Here is a 13,608-nt window from a genome sequence, read left to right as displayed (position 1 = left end):
GGGTCCAAAACAAAAGATGGGTTCAAGTTCTATGCCCAATTGATTTAAACTTTAAAGGAGTTGGTCATGTAGGCAGACTCAACTGGATAGATAGACACCCAACCACTAGTTAAAATGGTAAGAATGGTGCGTATCATCCGGGTTCGAATCTCTTTCTTTGTTTAAAAAAAAAAAAAACCGGATAGAGTGATAGACTGACAAATAATATGTCAGGTGCTGATATAGCATAGTTTTAAATGTGAGCTCCTCATTTTCTTTCTTTCCCCTTGTAATTGCCATTTCAGTATCTTTATAGACAATGTCTTTTTTCTTGATCTAAAAACCTTCATGAACATGAAATCCAGAAGTTGAACTTCAAAGAAGTCATAACAGACAATATATCTCATCAGTAATACTGTGAACACAAAGAAAAGATGAGCAAAGCTTCTTACAACTAAAGTCCATAATCATTGTATCAAAAACCTTGTTGACAGCAGCTAAGTGATTGTCTTTTATGGCCATGAATACATTTCAACTCTAATCAGTAATTCACTTTCACTGCTCAGTCTTGTCTTCTTGTTTCCTTCTTGAGACCCTCTTAAGTTATGCCGTGATTAAACAAAGCTACTGATGAGAACAAAACATGCAAGCACAACTGTTTAACATTTCAACCTCTGATTAATATATAAAAGGTGCCGGCCGGCCAGGGTCACATCGTGGCCGGCCCATATTCTACTTAACTCAAAGCTTTGCCTTATCGATCAAATCCATTTTCTTGACATCATTAACAAAGAAAACTTAAAAATGTTCAACAATGGATTCAAGCCATCATTTTCATCATGGTTTTAGTCTTCTTCCATGTTGAAATTTGAATATACTTTGCTTATATCTTCAGATCCTCTATGAGCCCCAAATTAACCTTAGTTTATCAGCAACAGTCAAGAGAAGAAGTGACCCTCAATCCTCATGAAGAAAAATTCGATGAGCATGATCGAAAGCCTTCCCCGCGAAATTATTATGGACATCCTTTCAAGGCTGCCAGCAATATCTTTATACCAAATCAAGTTTGTCTCTCGATCCTGGAAAAACTTAGCTCAGGACCCTCTTCTTGTTCTCATGCATAATTCCTACATGACTCAGAGAAATCCATCCCTCATCTTACACTCAGATTGTCTGGTCCAAAACCAGATTTATTATTTAGACCTTAATGAAGAGGATAAGATGGTGAAGACAATTCATGTGCCCCCCCTGCCTGATTTTGATTTAGTAGGCTCATGTAATGGCTTGCTATGTCTGTGTGATACGCAGCGTTGTGATACAATCTACATCTTGAATCCATTCACTAGACATCACACAGAACTGCCGGTATCAGAAGGCATGATTTCTCATCACTATGAAAGGGCACTTCTCGGATTTGGTTTTAATCCTACAAGTAATGAATACAAGGTTGTCAAGGTAGCAAATTATCCAATTCCTCAAAGACCCGGACACCCTACTAGGTTCACTACAGATGCATATGCTGAAGTCTTCACCATTGGTAGCCATGCCTGGAGAAGTTTGGGAAGTCTACCTTACCGTTTTCTTCGAGTGCAATCGCAAACCTTAGTCAATGGAAGACTTCATTGGTTCACCTGGCAAACAAGAGAGGAAGGGTTAGATCGCAAATTACTCTCATTTGACGTAGACAGCGAGCGATTCCAAGAGGTCCCAAAACCCAACTGTGGCAGATTTGGCAAGAGTGAGTCTTATTTGATGGTTCTAAAAGGTTGCCTTTCTGCAGCTGTTTACCAGAATTATAGTTATTGGAATTTTGATATTTGGATCATGAGGGATTACAATGTGAACGAGTCATGGATCAAGGAATTCAGCATCAACGGCTATTACTTGCCGGGAGTACTGGCAGTCTCAGACGATCAATCTTTCAGAACATCAAGTTTCTTTAGAAGAAGGCAGTATATCAGAGTTCTGTGTGTTCTGAAAAATGGGGAAGTTTTGTTCGAGTACAAGTGCAGGGCTTTGGTTTCTTATGACCCGAAAACGGAAGAATTCAAGGAATTTAAGTATCAGGGAATGCCGAATTGGTTTAAAGGTGTTGTTCATGCAGGCAGCCTCAACTGGATTGATAACACCATCGATATGTGAAGTTCTAAAACAGAGTTGTACAGTGCACATTTCAGTTCCTGAGACTTTGGAGTTTGGTCTTCCCTACATTCTTTCCACATGTTTTGTCATTCAATTTCCTTGTAGATGGTCAAGATTACAGACTCAAACTAGTGTACCAACCTATCAGAGCGTTAAACAGGTTTTGGGACTAATATAACGATCAAAACTGATTGCAAAACAAATATATTTTTAAGCTTGAAGAGTTATATCCATGAATGGACTGTTTTACATATTGTTCTGTCTAAAAAACAGTTAAGTCCAGCAACTGATATCTCGATTATCACAGCTTTTGAGTTGTACACATTAGATTTCATGCGTATCATATGAAATATGTGGAACCTATAAATTCACTTAGACCGTATGCTTTCAACTTAGAGATAACTGAAACCAACTGCCTGTTTGGTGCAGCGGATCCGCTGCACCAGCCACTCTCCATTTCCGCTGCACCGGCTACAGCGCTTCCGCTGCATATTGAGAAGCTCCGTGTAGGAGCTTCTCTTGTGGAAAAGTTACACACATTTTTTTTTAATTTTTTTAATTGTGGAGCCCAGAAATCAAACTTTTTTGACTTTTTACTAGGATTGATGTGGGCCCCAAACTTTTAATAATATATTTAATAAAATAGTTACGGTTTATAAGTTTAATAAAATTAAATGATTAAAAATTTAATATAATTTTAATTTATTTATGCTTAAAATTAATCTAATAATAAATTAATTTATTAATATTTACAATTAATTTATTATTTTATTTATTTGACTAATTAACATTTTCAGTTTTGATAATAAAAAAATTCGAATATACTTAAATTAATTTTAATATCAAAATGAAAAAAAAAATGATTAAAAATTTATTATTAAATTCAAGATAATACTTTTAGTCAACAATTTTTCCGCTAACGTCAGCTTTTAATTCACCAAACAGCTCACAACATATTTCACAGTTTTAAACTCAGTTTTTTTTCAACAGCATTTCCGTTAGCATTGAAAATTAAACTTTTCGCTTTACCAAACGGAGCCCAACTGTTGGATCTTTTATCATTTTAGTCTAAAAAAAGACTTGAAATCGTTGAGATTTTGACTGAATCACAGCATGTGAAAGTGTGTGATGCATGATTCTTCTCAATTCGTCCACGTCCAGAAAAATATAGACATCATAACAATACTTTGTAACTCATGGAGCCAAACGCCACTTGCGTTTGAAAACTAAAGAAAGGACAAAAAGAAATGCTACTTGTGTTTCCTAGTTGGGCATCACCAATGGACTGTTTGTTGACGATGATGAGGGGGGAATCCAGGACCACGCAAGTGATTGGTCTGTACGAGAAGGCGGGAGAATCCAAGACCGCGCAAGTGACTGTTCTGTACGATAAGGGAGGAATCCCAAAAAGCCGCCTTTCGCGGTCCTTCCGTTTGATCATGGGTAGACTTCGTCTCTTCCATTGGCATCGCATGGAGAACATTCTCTGACTCTAACCTATCTTTTCCTCGTCTTTGGTTTTTTTCCAAGTACAGCATGTTCTGTCAAATTCAACAGAAAAGCACTAAAAATCAAAACGCCGATTGTACAAGAGGATTAAAAAAAGGGGGGTTTTTTTCAGGGTAGAAATACAGAGAGACAGCGATCCACTTCTCCAAAAAGTTGCTTTGATTACATGGGTTCACTGGGTTTTGGTCTCAAGTGGATAGAATCGCCGGCGACAAGATTTGCTTGATCAGAGCAATAAAAAGGTACGGCTTTTACACACTGATTTACAAAAAGGCGTCAAATGTTTGGTTGCTAGTTTTTCTGACAAGTTATTGACCCGAGATTGGAGATTTTGTTCTCAAGTTCTAATCCCCACTCCCCAATATAGCTAGCAATTCACTCGTTTTAGAGATTAAACCCATAAAATTAGTGTTTGGATATTGATTATCAGCCTTTTTAAAAGTTTCGTTTGTTGACTCAATTTGTGGCAGCACAATCATCATGGAGAGTCTTCCACGTGAGGTTGCAGTCGACATACTATCGAGACTGCCTATAGCATCAATACTTCAAGCTAAGCTTGTGTGCCGATCATGGCGAAATTTGGCACAAGACCCGCTTCTTCTTCGTATGCATTTCTCTGGTACGGCAGACGAAAACCCCTGTCTCGTCCTTCACTCCGACCATCCCATCCGGAACCAACTTCGTACTGTACAATTCTCTGCCGACGATGAAAACATTGAGATTGTAAGGGGAATTGATTTACCCATGATGCCCGAATTCGATGTTGTAGGTTCCTGTAATGGGTTTTTGTGCTTTTGTGATTCGTTCTACAAGAATTCACTCTATGTTTACAACCCTTGTATCAATTCCCACAAAGAGCTTCCGGAATCTGCTCTGTATCCTAATCAAGATGTGATACTAGGATTTGGTTTCCATCCAATGACAAAGGAATTCAAGGTTATTAGGATAATCTACTATAGCAGAAGTCGTCCTGGCATATTTGCTCGCCGTAGATTCTCTAGACAGCAATCAGAAGTTCAAATTTTGACTTTGGGTTGCAAATCCTGGAGAAGTTTAGGACAATTGCCTTACAATCATCTCATTCAACCTTCTTGTCAAGTCTTGTTTCTGGGAAAACTTCATTGGGTCTCTGAGCCTCACAGAGACAACCGTGGTACGAGGATCATATCCTTTGACCTAGCAGAGGAGCAGTTCCAAATTGTCCCTACACCGGAAAGTAGTAGCCTGGATCGAAGTGGGTTTCAGCTGGTGGTTCTTGGGGATTGTCTTTCTGCGGCAGTTTGGTGCTTAGATGGAAGATTGGAGATTTGGGTTATGAAGGAATATAATGTGAAGGAATCATGGATAAAGGATTTCAACATTGATGGAAGTTATGTGCCAAGAGGATTGGAACAAGATGTAGATATATCTTTTGCAGATTCAAAATTCTATTTGAATAGTCCACTTATTAGGGTTTTATGCCTGTTGATGAATGGACAGATCTTGCTGGAGTATAAATGCAGGGCTCTTGTTTCTTATGACCCAATACGCAGAACTTTCAAGGATATTCCCCATCAAGGCTTGCCAGATTGGTTTCTCACAGTTCATGTGGGTAGCAGTCTAGACTGGAATGACACACTCATTGGCTGGTGAATGAAGTTGCTTGTTCGAAGTGGATGTCTCTTCAGTCCTGTGAGTTTGCTTGGTCGTTGAATTTTCTGTTTGTATGTATAGATCTTGTATTTTATCTAGATCGTACTTAGGTTTGGACGGTGCAGATTGATGTTTGGCTCCATCATTAACTTTCTCTGTACTTAAAAAAGAACCCAACTTTATTTTCTTTCTCAACAGAGGAATTATTCAATGGGGGATCTCATACGAACACTACTTCTTTGTGATTTCCGTCCCTTTTTTGTCATTAAAAACAGTGTAATACTGTAATCTTATCAAAGTCCACCATTGTTATCTGCAAGAGCTTCTGCAAGAAATCTCCTAACCACCCACTTCTTTGATTGTTCTGGGTACCCTTCAATGGACTCTGATAGTGCGATACCGGGCAAGAAGAGAAGGACTAAGCTTGAATCTGATCCACAAACAACTGGTATGAAGCAATTGCCTAGCCTACAAACATCATAATTCACATACTTTTAAAATCACCCATCATGTCTTTGGTTCAATTCTCATCATAGGCCCAGAAAAAAACTTTAGCTTACTCAGAGACTTGTAGAATGAACAAAAATAGGTCAACATTCACAAATTATGGCAGAGTACCTTGTAAGTTGATGATTCATCTCTGACTACTATTGCGTCTTAGATGCTCCAGCACATTCTTTTTGCCAATTAGGTGCTCAACCAGTCCTTCCAAGTCACAAAATATAAGCCGAGGCGATAAGTCATTATTAAGAAGAGGTTTACCATACGAGAAATAACAAAAATTTTCCCAGAAAAAGAAAATTATGGCATTATATTATTCATTGACAATGGATGAATGGCATAAGTTCATGACATGGATGCAGTAACTATTAGGATTATAATGAACTCCCTCTCTGTCTCTCTCTGTGTAAGTGGTTTCTTATCTCGTGTATGTGTGCATGTATGACTGTGTGCGCAGTTGATATGTAATAGAAATTACATTTTAAGAGGAGTTTTTCAATTACCGTTTGCATAATCACGACAATCATGATGGCCAACCCTCAAATCAGTCTCCCAGCCACCATTGAATGCATTTGCTGCATCAAGAGCATTGCAGTATGCAGATCCAATGAACCAACATTTCGTTCTTGGCATATTTTTCAGCTTCCTCACCAAAACAACTCCTGAACAAGAATTAGAGCGAACAAGATAAATGGCATTACAATTTACAACCACTCTTAAATCAGGCAAACGAATATAGTGCAGCCACGGCTACAATCTTACCAGGCATTGGTTGGCCGGATAGAACTGCAAGTGCCGTATATATATTTTCCGGATCTTTTGGCTGAAAATCAAAAACAACGGCCTACAGAGAAAAGCGATGAGGTTTGAGATTATAGTTCTACACAAATCCGAGCAATTTTACTTATTTTTAAAGCTAATTTTCATCAAAGCTCATTACCATACATGGTACCTAAAGGAACCACAGTTATAATACAACTGCAAATAAATTTTAAAAATTCAATAAAAAAAATTGCCATAATTCAACCCCTGGTTCTTGGGAGGAACAAGTCGAAAGCTTTTGCTTATATGATAGTTTAATTTCAAATTTTCCAAAATAACATTGAATACAATTGCAAGAGAACCCTAGAAGTAGTTCCCAAAAAGTGATTATAGGCTCTAGCCATAATTTTACACAAAAGGAACGAAGAAGAAAACAGGGACAAACCCAGAGAGAGTGAATTATGGAGAGGAGAGAACCTGAGGTCGTGAAGAGGGTTTGACGATAACCATGAAATGCTGCAAGTCCCATAGATTGAGAGAGTAAGCAGCAGACATAACCAATTGGGCTGGTCCCTTTGCAGCCCTTAATGGCATTGCAGCTACATATACTTCATCTTTGCCTTTCGACATTGTTGATTTTGTGAATTGAGAAGCCATTTTTGGTTTTCCCCTTGCAAGCAGTTGAACCTTTAATAACTCGGAAAGTCGTAGATGACAAAAACAATGTGATCCATTCATCATAAATCAGGATGCTCAATGGTTGGGCTTATCCACGAACGAATCAGTCCAGTAGTTGGGCTTATTTACAATGTCCAGCCCACAACTATGATGGGCCTGATTTATTATGGGCCTGATTTATGAGATTATCATGAATCAAGATGGGTGAACTCTGTTTGCATCCCAATATTTTAAAACTACACCCCAATACATTTGTATTCAATAAAAATTGAAAGATAAATAATCACGTAGTAAGTAACCAAAAATTCATACGTCTTTGAAGTACACCCCAAAGCAAAATACATAACAAACAAGGATTAATAAAAAACGCCCAACTCAAAATCATACTCAACAAGATGGTCTGATCACAACCTTGACGATGTTTTGGTTGACAACCATGTTGAAGAGTTTTTTTCCCAAAATAAGAGGGCTTAGTACAACGATAGGCCTAATTTAAATATGTAAGGCTTATCAAAAGTTCAAAACCTTTAATAATGGATCATTTGTCCATACCATAATGACTCATTAATCAATAAAATCGATTTTAGGTTGATTTTTATTGGACAACAGGTGTTCATGAAATATTTACATGTCCGGACTCTAATTCGGATTGGATTTTGAATGTACTTAATTGATCAAATCCGAACAAGTAAATCGGATGAAATTTATATGTTTAGACCATACCAGGTTTTAAAACGAACATATTTTTTGTGTTTCGACCCAAATTTATGTTCAAATTTAATTTAATTTGAATCACAAAAATTCCATCATTAGAAATAAGCATAGTTTTGCTACCCTTGATCATACAACAGAAAAGAAAGAGTCAAAAAAGGCTTCCACAATCAAAGGCTCTGACCGCGCCTCATGAGATTTCTCGAATTAGTGCTCCCCGAATCCTTATTAGAAAAAATTACGAGAACCCACATTTCGGATCACCACTCGCGATTTTTCAACTTCCATACACACACTCTCTGTCTAGTGATTTTTCTTCGACAAAAACCCACTACAGAAAGCAACCGAGTTCCTCTTTTGTCTTTTCCCCACATGTTTTGTGGGTCCTTTCGTCTTGGATCCTATTATCTTATATGGGTCGAATTCGGGAGAAGAAAGTTGTAACCTTTAATCAGTTTATATACTCTTGACTATTAGACAACCAAAATTCTGTGCTGATCTTACAAATTTACTTACCTTCTCACGTGGGTTTGGTTTTATTTTGTGTCTTCTACACTGTTGATGAATTGATGTCTTTGGCCGTTGAAGCCGTTTCTAGTTCCAGTAACATGGGGTTTCACGAGAACAAGGAAGGAGAAGAGAAGAGTACTGGCGGTTTGGACACTGCAACAACAGAGTTAACAGGTCATGAGAGTGATGATGAGGAAGAAGAACGGTTGGGATTTGTGAGGAAAACGAGTGAGAGTTCTTTGTATATGACTGAGGATGAGGAAGATGAAGAGGGATCCACAAAAATTGAGTTGGGTCCTCAGTGCAGTCTCAAAGACCAGCTTGAAAAGGACAAGGTTTGTTTCTTTGCTTCTCAGCTGCTTAAGAAACAATTAGAGTAATTTTGTGACATTTGTTATATAATTGTGGAAATTCAGGATGATGAGAGCTTGAGAAAGTGGAAGGAGCAGCTTCTTGGGAATGTGGATGTTAACAACATTGGAGGTTTTCTTTATTTATTTATAATTTAGAGAATTTTCATGATTTTAAATGTTGGATTTGGGGATGTCAATGGATATCACTTCATTTCCTTGTTCATTGTGACAGAACAATTTTAGGTGAATTCCAAATTTTGTAATTTGACTCGAAGGACTGGGCATTTTCCCTATTACAAAAGCATGTGATGATTTTGCCCTTCTTTTCATTGTCTTTTCTGTTTGTAACTTTTGATTGCTGGTTTTGAAACGAATAATATCTGTAACCTTTAATTGGCCTTAGTGGAATCCTAGGAATTTCAGACTTTTTCATTGTTTCAAGGTGATCAGATATTTCCAGAAATCAAGTTCTGATGCAGTAGGCATCGCATGAGTTTATACTTTGCTATTCAAAAATCTGGATTTATTTTCTCAAATTATTATTTTTTTAAATGAGTAAGAGATGAATATGAATATATGCATACTTGGGTTTCTCTTTTGTCATATTGTTTTACCTCATTGCTACCTAGTAATCAGGTTGATGAATGAATATTAATCATCACGAAACTTTGCTCAACTATAAACGAAAAGAAAACAATCTAGACCATCTTTGCAGTAATGTGCTGAGGCCTGAGGGTTCAAAATGTAGTCTGTTTTGGGCATCTTTCCCGTCTTCTTATGTCATGCTCCTTTCTTCTAGAACTCTTTCTAGCATCCAAATTTTGTGACATTAGAGAATTATTGTCTTATCCAACATGTATCATATGTTGTTTTTTGTTTTTTTCATTCTTTTTCAGAAACCCTTGATCCAGAAGTGAAGATTCTTAGTCTGTCAATCCTCTCACCTGATAGACCTGTCATCGTTCTTGCTATTCCTGAGGGAGAAAACCCCAAGGGTTTATGGTTCACATTAAAAGAAGGCAGTCGTTACAGTTTAAAGTTCTCGTTCCAAGTGAGCAATAACATTGTATCTGGCCTTAGGTACACCAGCACTGTTTGGAAAACCGGTGTTAAGGGTAAGCTATCTGTTTTAAATCATTCAAGGCTTTCAAATGTTAAAAACTTGACTTTCCCAACACAATGAGTTCCATATCAGTTGACAGCACAAACGAGATGCTTGGAACCTTCTGTCCTCAGCCTGAGCCTTACATGCATGTGATGCCTGAAGATACCACCCCTTCAGGCATTTTTGCCAGAGGACAATACTCTGCAAAATTGAAGGTCAGTGCCTGTTATCATAAAACTCGAAATAGAAGTTATGATGTGGAAATTTGATGGATAATATGGATCTTAAATAACTATTGATTCATATTTGGCCTGAGATGTTACCAAAGAATGTTACTCATTGTGGATAAAATGATATTAATTAGAGGGATATTTACATTTTATAGGAATACTTTTTATTATTATCGTATGGGAATACATGGTTCAAGGAGACTTAGTTCATTTAAGTTGCTCTCTTATTTTTTTGGTAATTTTCGATTGTAGTAGACTGCATAGAAGGTGATGGCATGGTGCAATTGCCACCCAATTGATAAAGAATCAACTCTTTTAACCTCTAGAATGGGTTTTTTATTTGGTTCATTTAGGATTGACTGGTCAAATTTATTGAAGTTACTTTGCATAACTATTGTCTGTGAATTTTAGTTTTTTTAGTATAATGGGAATTCATCCATCCTTGGAAGTAGTCTTAAACTTGAATAAATTATGGTTTCACTTGCCTGACCCTCTTTGGTTGGATCCCATATAATGTTACCCGAACAGAAACCAGTACTTTGGAATGACAGTGCTAAATGGTTGATGAAAAGCTGTATGTGATGGACAGAGTTACTTCCTTTGTTTTTTCATCTCACTGCTGCATTAATTACTACGTATGGGGTTATCCCCTGCCTCATTAGGATCCAATCAAGGTTCTTAACTGGTTGTCTTGGTACATTGGCTAAAATCTCATTACGAGTCTTTACATTCACACCTTTTTAGCGTGTCGAAGTTCCTTGTCAGGTGCAAATCTGGAATGCATTTACAAATCTTTCAGGCACGCAATCCCTTTGTTTTATTTACAGAAAAGTAGTAAAATGTAGGGTATATCACTATATCGAGGGAAAAGATGAAAAAAATTTCTGACTACTACCTGCGAGTGTGATAACTCTGTTCCAATGGGCATTAGATCTTTTGGAATATTGTTAAATCTGCCTGCTACTCAGGTACAAGAATGTAATCCATTATTCTGAATTGTTTGAACTAGCACCCTCCCTCTGTGAATTGAATACTATCTATTCTTCAAAATATATTCTGTTGACATCATTTATGCTGTTGATATTCCTGGTTCCTGCATTAAGTTCATCTTATTCAAAAATTTGCACCATCTTTGCTTACACGTTTCTCCTATCAATTTTGCTTGCTGTTGGTTTCCACCCGCCTTTCTTAGAGAGGACCACCCATCATTTCTAGTATGTCCCTTTATTGTAATGATGGCCCACTGACTCATCAACTGAATGTACCATTGCCATACGTATTGCCCATGCTGAACCGTATGCTACCTTTATTAAACTTCATCTCTCTATCTTTCGGAATTATGCACTGGCCCTGGAATTGTAAAAAATCACTTGTATGCTTGGTTACCATTTCCCGGCATTGGTGCAATGTGCGGACTACCTCTGTAAATACCAACCATTGCATCATCTTTTCTTATGCTTCAATAATATTGTTATTTCCACCTGATTTGTCACTGTCCCCGACTTTGCAGTTTCTCGATGATGATAACAACTGTTATTTGGAGATCAACTATACCTTCGACATTCGGAAAGGATGGGCGTCTACTTAAATGGAGAACTTCCAGCAAGTAGCAGCATGTGTCGCTTGTTTTCATTCTTATGCCATTTTTAGATTCAAATTTCTTCTCACTCTAAGCACACTTGTTGGGAGTATCTTAAGCACTTTGATCCTTGTATATGGCCAGTTCCAGTCAATACAAGGAGGGGAAATTCAATAGTTGGTAAGGAGAGCTTAGGTTAGGGCCTGTCATCTAGATACTTCTTTGTTCCAGAGTTGTTAGATGGTTACATTTAGGGTTGTTAAGATGTTCGAATATAGTTAGCCTTGACATGCCTGGGATGGAGTTCTGTTGTGCAACAGTTATGTACTGTATTCAAAGCGTTGCCAGTTATAGTTATGATTTATTGACCATAAACTAATTGAGGACCTTGAAAATCTGAAAATCTACAAGCTTTAGCAAGATGAGTGTTCTACAGTACTTCCCATCAGAGAAGTTCCTTAGCAGCTGCAGCACAATGAGGATTAGTTGGTTTGCACATCATGCTGTGCCACTGAATGGTGCCCAACAGAATGATTAGACGGCAAATCCTGCATAACCAATCTTGAAATCCTTGCCAACAATACTTCAGCCGAAATGGTTAAGGCATAATACTCGATTTGAATATATACCCAAGTTTGAGAGTTCGAGTCCCCCGCCCCGCTTACTTAACAAAAAGAAAACTTGAAACCCTTGTGGGACTCCTCTCTCTTAACTTGTTAATAGTTACATAATGAAGGCTAAACATAGCCGGAAGGAAATTGCTTTAAAATCTTGGGCTATCAAGTTTTTTTTTTTTTTTTTTTGGAAATTCAATCATAATCCACTTCCTTGAGAAAATAATGCTTCAAATTTAAGCAATCAAGCATGCGAGATCAATATTTTAGCCCACTATATGTTGATCAAGCTGTAACGCGTTTAGGAGTCATGACTGATTACCCTTTTTTAAGGAATTAAGACCCTACAAATACAAATACAAATACACACAGAATAAGTCAGCATGACAGACTCATTCTTAGCTGCTCTTCACTATTGAAAACAACATTTCACCTTCCGTAGTTGGAGGCACGTGAATTTTCTATATACCTGGCAGTTTCTTAAAATATGACAAATTTTGGTTATTGAATCCACTTATTCACATCGAGTAAACTTTTTTCTGATGGATGTCATAAATTAAAACCATATGTTAAAGATTACTTAACCAGGACGGAACGGTGGCATGTCGCTAATAACTTGTTTATTATTGTCTTGATAGTCAAATTGAATGGATTCGAGTTCAATTCAAACTGAAGACAATATCTTTGTGCTTTGAGCTATGACTTAGTTTATCCCGTCATTAGGTGGAAAAATTCTATACTCGCAGGCCTGACGCCCCAGTTTAAACTCATTTCGAATGCCTAAAGACAAATTTATATGGTGTCGTTATCGAGTATAAAGAAACACTGATGGTCAAATCCATTTGTTTAAAGACAATGACTGACTTGGTTAATCTAATGCCAAAATGCTAATTCTAGGCAACTAATTAGTACACTTCGATATTGCCATGGCACCTTCTTCGCCTCTCACACGCAATAGATCTAATTATTCAAATCAAAGTTGCTTAATTGTGATTAATGTACTAATCAAGCCTCATTCAGACAGAGAATTTCAATTGAAATGTCGTCAGGACATTTCAATTGACCAATATGATGATTCATTTGATAAAATTAAGATTTTCTTGACAAATTGAAGGAGACAATGATGATGAACACTTAACTGTTGAACTGTGCAAGGGTTGGTATGGGATTTTAAAAATGATTAGATGAAATATGATTAAGAAAGCCCAACTTACATAGGCCTCTTTTCCTTCCAAGTAATGTCCAAGAGAGCATGTAACTTTTTCTGTTCTCCAAGTAAAGAACAGAACAGCCACCCCCAGTT

At 37.3% G+C, this 13,608-nt stretch overlaps 3 protein-coding genes across 8 annotated transcripts; 2 read left to right on the top strand and 1 right to left on the bottom strand.

The window, feature by feature from the left end:
* The first annotated feature begins 3,428 nt into the window (after positions 1–3,428).
* Positions 3,429–5,452, top strand: LOC119999639 (F-box protein At3g07870-like). Of its 2 annotated transcripts, XM_038847327.1 has the most exons (3): positions 3,429–3,564; positions 3,657–3,872; positions 4,101–5,452. In XM_038847327.1, exon 3 carries the CDS (start codon positions 4,111–4,113, stop codon positions 5,260–5,262), a length of 1,152 nt encoding a protein of 383 aa, XP_038703255.1. In that variant the 5' UTR covers positions 3,429–3,564; positions 3,657–3,872; positions 4,101–4,110; the 3' UTR covers positions 5,263–5,452. The 2 variants fall into 2 exon arrangements, with proteins under 2 accessions (XP_038703255.1, XP_038703254.1); XM_038847326.1 differs by lacking the exon at positions 3,429–3,564 and having other exon boundaries at positions 3,654–3,872.
* LOC119999640 lies at positions 3,527–7,227 on the bottom strand. 5 transcript variants are annotated; one of them, XM_038847331.1, is made up of 5 exons: positions 7,003–7,227; positions 6,526–6,607; positions 6,267–6,425; positions 5,881–5,967; positions 3,527–3,662 (listed from the first exon to the last, which is right to left on the bottom strand). In XM_038847331.1, exons 1-4 carry the CDS (start codon positions 7,180–7,182, stop codon positions 5,897–5,899), a joined length of 492 nt encoding a protein of 163 aa, XP_038703259.1. In that variant the 5' UTR covers positions 7,183–7,227; the 3' UTR covers positions 3,527–3,662; positions 5,881–5,896. The 5 variants fall into 5 exon arrangements, with proteins under 5 accessions (XP_038703259.1, XP_038703257.1, XP_038703256.1 ...); XM_038847329.1 differs by lacking the exon at positions 3,527–3,662 and adding an exon at positions 5,508–5,737; XM_038847328.1 differs by lacking the exon at positions 3,527–3,662 and adding an exon at positions 5,508–5,730.
* Positions 7,228–8,201: 974 nt separating this feature from the next.
* On the top strand, positions 8,202–12,070 carry LOC119999471 (rho GDP-dissociation inhibitor 1-like). The gene is made up of 5 exons (XM_038847050.1): positions 8,202–8,759; positions 8,841–8,907; positions 9,674–9,892; positions 9,973–10,097; positions 11,623–12,070. The coding sequence occupies exons 1-5, from the start codon at positions 8,484–8,486 to the stop codon at positions 11,698–11,700; spliced, it is 765 nt and encodes a 254-aa protein (XP_038702978.1). The 5' UTR covers positions 8,202–8,483; the 3' UTR covers positions 11,701–12,070.
* The last annotated feature ends 1,538 nt before the right edge of the window (positions 12,071–13,608 follow it).

The sequence above is a fragment of the Tripterygium wilfordii genome, chromosome 6 (assembly GCF_013401445.1).
Source record: "Tripterygium wilfordii isolate XIE 37 chromosome 6, ASM1340144v1, whole genome shotgun sequence".
In the NCBI taxonomy this organism is placed as follows: domain Eukaryota; kingdom Viridiplantae; phylum Streptophyta; class Magnoliopsida; order Celastrales; family Celastraceae; genus Tripterygium; species Tripterygium wilfordii.
The sequence above is the reverse complement of the archived record's forward strand: the minus strand, read 5'-3'. Positions and strand labels throughout refer to the sequence as shown.